This window comes from Eptesicus fuscus, chromosome 21, assembly GCF_027574615.1.
Source record: "Eptesicus fuscus isolate TK198812 chromosome 21, DD_ASM_mEF_20220401, whole genome shotgun sequence".
Lineage (NCBI taxonomy): Eukaryota > Metazoa > Chordata > Mammalia > Chiroptera > Vespertilionidae > Eptesicus > Eptesicus fuscus.
Genome location: NC_072493.1, coordinates 41,115,443 through 41,121,442, shown reverse-complemented (window position 1 = coordinate 41,121,442; position 6,000 = coordinate 41,115,443). Strand labels below are relative to the sequence as shown.

Sequence of the window (6,000 nt, the reverse complement as noted above, 5' to 3'; positions counted from 1 at the left end):
AGAGTTACTCTCTTAGCAGCCTTCAAAGACGCGGTGTGGCCGTGCTAACTACAGTCACCGTGCTGTGCATCCCCAGGACTTCGTCACCGTATGCATACCTGCGAGTTTGTGCCTTTACCACCTTCCCCATTCTGCCCACCACCCCCCCCACCCCGCCCCTGGCAAACACCACTCTGTCCTCTGTATCTATGAGTTTTTTGTTATTGTTGTTGGTGTGTTTTTAAAAATATATATTTTATTGATTTTTTTTTTTTTAGAGAGGAAGGGAGAGAGATAGAGAGTTAGAAACATCGATGAGAGAGAAATATCCATCAGCTGCCTCTTGCACGCCCCCTACTGGGGATGTGCCCGCAACCAAGGTACATGCCCTTGACCGGAATTGAACCTGGGACCCTTCAGTCCGCAGGCCGACGCTCTATCCACCGAGCCAAACCGGTTAGGGCTATTGTTGTTGTTTTCTTAGGATTACAGATACAAGTGAGATCATATGGTATTTGTCTTCCTCTGTCTGTCTTATTTCACTTAGTATAATGCCCTCAATATCCATTCATGCTATTTCAAATGGCAGAGTCTCCTTTTTTATGGCTGAATAATATTCCATTGGATAGGCACACCACATCTTCTTTATCATTCAGCCAGGTCTTGGCTGTTGTAAATAATGCTGCCATGAACATTGGGGTACATATATCTTCTTGAATTAAGTGTTTTATTTCCTTTAGAGAAATACCCCAAAGTGGAATTGATGGATCATATGGGAGTCCTATTTTTAATTTTTTTCTTTAAATATAGTTTATTAATTTTTTTTACAGAGAGGAATAGAGAGTTAGAAACATCGATGAGCCGAAACCGGTTTGGCTCAGTGGATAGAGCATCGGTCTGCAGACTGAAAGGTCCCAGGTTCGATTCCGGTCAAGGGCATGTACATTGGTTGCGGGCACATCCCCGGTAGGGGGTGTGCAGGAGGCAGCTGGTTGATGTTTCTCTCTCATTGATGTTTCTAGCTCTCTATCCCTCTCCCTTCCTCTCTGTAAAAAATCAATAAAATATATATATAAAAAAATAGAAACATCGATGAGAGAGAAACATCGATCAGCTGCCTCCTGCACACCCCCCACTGGGGATGTGCCCGCAACTACGGTACATGCCCTTGACCGGAATCGAACCTGGGACCCTTCAGTCCACAGGCCAACGCTCTATCCACTGAGCCAAACCGGTTAGGGCTATTTTTAATTTTTTGAGGAACCTCCATAGTGCTTTCCACAGTGGCTGCACCAGTCTGAATTCCCGCCAACAGTGCACGAGGGTTCCCTTTTCTTCGTATTCTCACCAGCGCTTGTTTGTGGATTGATTGATGGTAGTCATTCTGACACCTGTGATGTGGTTTTAATTTGCATCTCACTGTGGCTTTAATTTGCATTTCTCTGATGATTAGTAACATTGAGTATCTTTTCCTATGTCTATTGGCCATCTCTAGGTCCTCTGTGGAGAAGTCTCTATTCAGGACCTCTGCCCATTTTTCAATTGGATTGTTTGTTTGTTTTGGTGTTGTTCTGTAAGCTCTTTATCAATGTTGGATATTCGGCCCTTATCAGATGTATCACTGGCGAATATGTCCTTCCATCAGTGGGCTGTCTTTTCATTTTGTGGATGGTGTCCTTTGCTGTGCAAAACCTTTTTAGTTTGATGGAGTCACATTTGTTGTTGTTTTTCTTTGGTTTCCCTTGCCCGAGGCGATATATCAAAAAATATATATTGCTTCTAGAAATGTCCGAGATTTTACTGCCTATGTTGTGTCCCGTCCCCCCCCCCCCCAGGATTTTTATGTTAACCACCTTCTTGACTAGGAAGATAGAAGGCACTGATTGGCTTAGACCCCGGTTACCTGGGTGACCATTCCGAGCCAATCACTGTGGCAAAGGGGTGGGTTAATTAATTTAAACCATTCACCGCTGGAGCTAGGAGTTTGGAATCTGCCAATCCAGCCCCAAAATGTATGGCTTTGATTACTGGCGTAGAGAGCGGAGGAATGGACGCTGGGAAGGTGATCACATAGGCAGGACGTCTCTTTTTTATTTAAATTTTTTTGAAACAAGAAAGTTGCAAGTTCGGTGCCAAGAACCTTTCCTCTGAATCCATTTGGAGAGTAAATTGCCGCCTGGTGCATCCTTCGGAATACAGGCTGGGTGTTACCGCAGGGGGCGTGTCCCACAGAAAAGGAGGTTCCAAGGGAAAGATCCTCTTTGTTCCTTTGGAGTCATAAATTTCATACGCGACACCGTAAAAACCCACATTCCTCCACCAGACTTCCCACTGGTCCCTTTGCTTGTATCTACGTGGACAATGGATGCTTGTTTTATTGAAAGCGGTATGATCTGTTACCCCAAGGGAAAAAAAAATAGTTTATTGATTTTTAGGGAGAAAGGAAGGGAGAGAAACATCCGCATGAGAGTGAAACATCCATCAGTTGCCTCCTGCAGGACCCCAGGCCCACACTCCAGGCATGTGCCCTGACCGGGAATCAAGCAGGCAACCCTTCGGCACAAGGAAAGATGCCCAACCGACGAGCCACACTGGCCAGGGCTGTTACCCCCAGTTTTAACGTTGGTGCCCAGAGTGCCCCCGATTTGTTCAGCAGGAGCCCCTCAAGCCAACCCTGTGTTTTTCCATCTGTTCTCATCATTCTTTGAGCATTTCCTTACTTCCGGACCCAAGAAGATGTTCCAGGGTCATTTGTATCTTCCCTGTCCCCCCTCCCCCGAAATCAGCCATTTCCCCAAAGGGTAAAGGGGGAGGGTACTTCTGAAAGCTGGTGGCTGACCCCTCACCTCTGAATGACCCCCTCAGACTCTGATTTCAATGCGGCTGGGCCTGGCCAATGGCAGAGGCGATGCTCTAGTGGTTGCCATGGAGACCGCTGGGCCGCTGAGAGGAAGGAGGCGGTGACGTCATTGCGGGAGCAGGTGCAGCGGCCACAGCCTCATCTTAGCCTGGTCACGGGGCACCGAGAGCAGCCTCTGGGCCAGCGGCACGGAACCGGAACCGGCCGCTCTGCCTGCCAGGCCTCCACCCCCGGCACCCCGGTGGCAGCAGCCCCAGCGAGATCCGCCCCCGCCAGCGAGATCCGCAGCCCCAAGTCTGCTGAGACCTTTGGAGGCCCCGCCAAGCAAGGGGAAGCAGCACCTTCAGACCCTCCCTGGTGCGGCCTCGCCCGGGAGCCACGAGCCAGCTGGCAGGCACCCTCCTGGGCTTCGCTCTGCGCGAGCCCCTGGGATCCCCAAGGGCTGGACCCTGCAGCCCTGCGAGCTGGGCGCTGCAGCCCTGCGGGCAGGACCCGGGGCCTCCTGGGCAGGGCAGGCCGTGCGCCTCTCTCGCGCGGAGCCCCTGGGAAGGGACTGTGGCACCCTGGATACCTCCTCGGAGTCCCGAGGCAGCACGGGGGCGCGCCAGCGGGCTTACTGCTGCCTCCGAGAGCTGGGCAAGATGCTGTTCGGAGTGAAGGACCTGGCGCTGCTGGAGCATGGCTGCCAGGCGCTGGAGGTGGACAGCTCGCGGTCCCTGATGATCCTGGGCATCCCCGAGGACTGCGGCCACGAGGAATTCGAAGAGATCATCCGGGCTCCCCTGAAACCGCTGGGCAAGTTCGAGGTGGCCGGGAAGGCCTTTCTGGAAGAGGAGCGATCCAAGGCGGCCATCATCAGGCTGATGGGCGACATCAACCACGCCGCGATCCCCAGGGAGATCCAGGGCAAGGGCGGCGCCTGGCGGGTGGTCTACCTGCCCCGCAAGCAGGACATCGAGTTCCTGACCAAGCTGAACCTCTTCCTGCAGAGCGAGGGCCGGACGGTGGAGGATGTGGCCCGGGTCCTGCGGCAGGAGCTGTGCCCGACGCTGCCGCGCCCCGGAGAGCCGCCGGCCAGGAAGCACTGGGCGCCGGGGCCCGCGGAGAGGCCGGGGGCGGGGGCCGCGGCGGGGCTGGCCCGGGAGCCGCCTCTGGACGCGGCGGAGGACAGCAAGGCCGGAGAAGGCAAGAGGGGCAAGCGGAAGCCGAAGAAAAACCGCCGACGGCACCATGCATCGGACAAGAAGCTGTGAGGGGTTGGGGGGTTGGCGAGGGGCAGTGAGGGAGTGAGAGGGTGTGGGTGGCGACTGTGGGAAGGCGGGTACCACCTGAGTAAGTTGGGGGGATGCGAGTGAGTGTGGATCATGTGGGCGAGGGGGTCCCTGAGTAAGGATGGCATCATCCGAGCGGGCCTGGTGACACCTGGCTGTGTGAGTGAGGGTGGGCGGGCGCATCGGAGTTACCTCGTGGGCTACATCTGAGTGGGTGTGGCTAACGCCTGGGCGAGGGTGGGACATGCATTCATTCCACCTGCAGACATTGGCTCTGCCCCGGGCACTGTCCTGGGAGCTGGGGATCCGGGAGGAACAAACCCTGCCTTCCCTGGGCAGTCATGGGGAGTGGGTACATCTGAGTAGATGCGGGCCATATCCGGTGGCACGTGGCTCATGCATTCAGCAAATACTTCCCGAGCATCCACGGTGTACCAGGCACTGTTCCAGGCCCCGGGGATCCATCAGGGAACAAACAGACCCCGACCTTGCCCCACGGCACTCGTGTTAGGAATTTGAGTGGGTGTGAGTAGCATCTAAGTTACTTGACCACATGCGTGAGCGTGGGTACCATGTGAGTGTGGGGGCCGCATCCGAGTCCGAGTGGGTAATAGTTGGTGGTTGGGGAGTAACACCTGACTATGTAGGGGGGTATGATTTGACACACACACACACACACACACACACACACACACACACACACACACACACACACACACACACACACACACGCCTAACTACAGGGAGACTCCGCGGGACCAGCCGCGCAGTCGCAGTCGGAGCGGAGCAGCGCGTCGGACCGTTGCCACGGAGACCGCGTGCCCTCCCCCACCCACCCCGCGCCTGGCGGTGTTGGCAGGGAAACGGAAGGAGAGAAACCCGGTGCGGGACTCCAAGGTTTTACAGAAGGTCTTTAATGGAGTCGAGGAAGAGCGCAGCGGGAGGAACTTGGCGGGGGGATGGGGACTCGGGCTGGGCTGGGGAGGGAGGCCGCTGCTGGGAGCACCGCCCCTCCTGCGGGGTGTGTGTTGCGGGAAGGAAGCACGGACCCCGCCACCTCCGGGCCGGCTGGAGATCCTGCCACCGCAACGTCTAGAGTCGTTTTTTGTCTTTTCGAAGGATGGGCTTGGGATGGGCCTCTGGCACAGACTGTCCGGAGTGGGAAGCGAGCTGCCTGCTCGCCGGGTCTGAGGAACGCACTGCTCTGAAAAGCGATCGCTGATCTCTACACGCTGCGTGTCCCCGGCCGGGATGGTCAGCCAGGGGCCCTTCTGCTCTGATTGGCGCCGGAGGTCAGGGTAGGGGTCTCCCCAGATTAAACCCTAGGAGCTCTGACCTGGGGGGAGGGGCACACTCCACTCTAAAGAACAAAGGGCAAGGCTTGCAGGGAATGGTCCAAAAGGCGGTAAATAATTAAGAGGTCACCTTCAGGAGTTATCCATTAACCACAGTAAAGTTCAGTTGCCAAGTCCCCTGATGATGAAGGAAGGAAGGAAGGAAGGAAGGAAGGAAGGAAGGAAGGAAGGAAGGATCCTTTTTGTTCCTTTGGAGTCATAAATTTTATACGCGAAGGAAGGGAAAAGAAAGCCCATCAGGTTAAATCTAAATGTGTGGGGGTAGACAGAACTCTTGTTCAGGGGTGTCTGACCTGTGAATTTGCAAACTTTCATTAGTTCAGGGATCAGCAAAAGTCTGAATTGATTCTTTCCAAAAATGTAATTTCTGCGCGCATGCTCAGACTCTTACCTATCAAGTTGTTCAACAATAGTTTAAAAAATAAGTAAAATTAAAGACACATTGCAACACTGGAGACCCCCAGTGTATCCCTGCAGTGGGCAATCATGCCTGTGGGTTCCAGCGTCCAAGCCCTTTCTTATTTCTGAGGCCACC

The 6,000-nt window shown here is 54.4% G+C and overlaps 1 protein-coding gene across 1 annotated transcript; it reads left to right on the top strand.

Annotated features, from left to right (window-relative positions):
• The first annotated feature begins 3,480 nt into the window (after positions 1-3,480).
• On the top strand, positions 3,481-4,092 carry PNMA8C (PNMA family member 8C). The gene has a single exon (XM_028129483.2). The coding sequence runs from the start codon at positions 3,481-3,483 to the stop codon at positions 4,090-4,092; it is 612 nt and encodes a 203-aa protein (XP_027985284.2).
• The last annotated feature ends 1,908 nt before the right edge of the window (positions 4,093-6,000 follow it).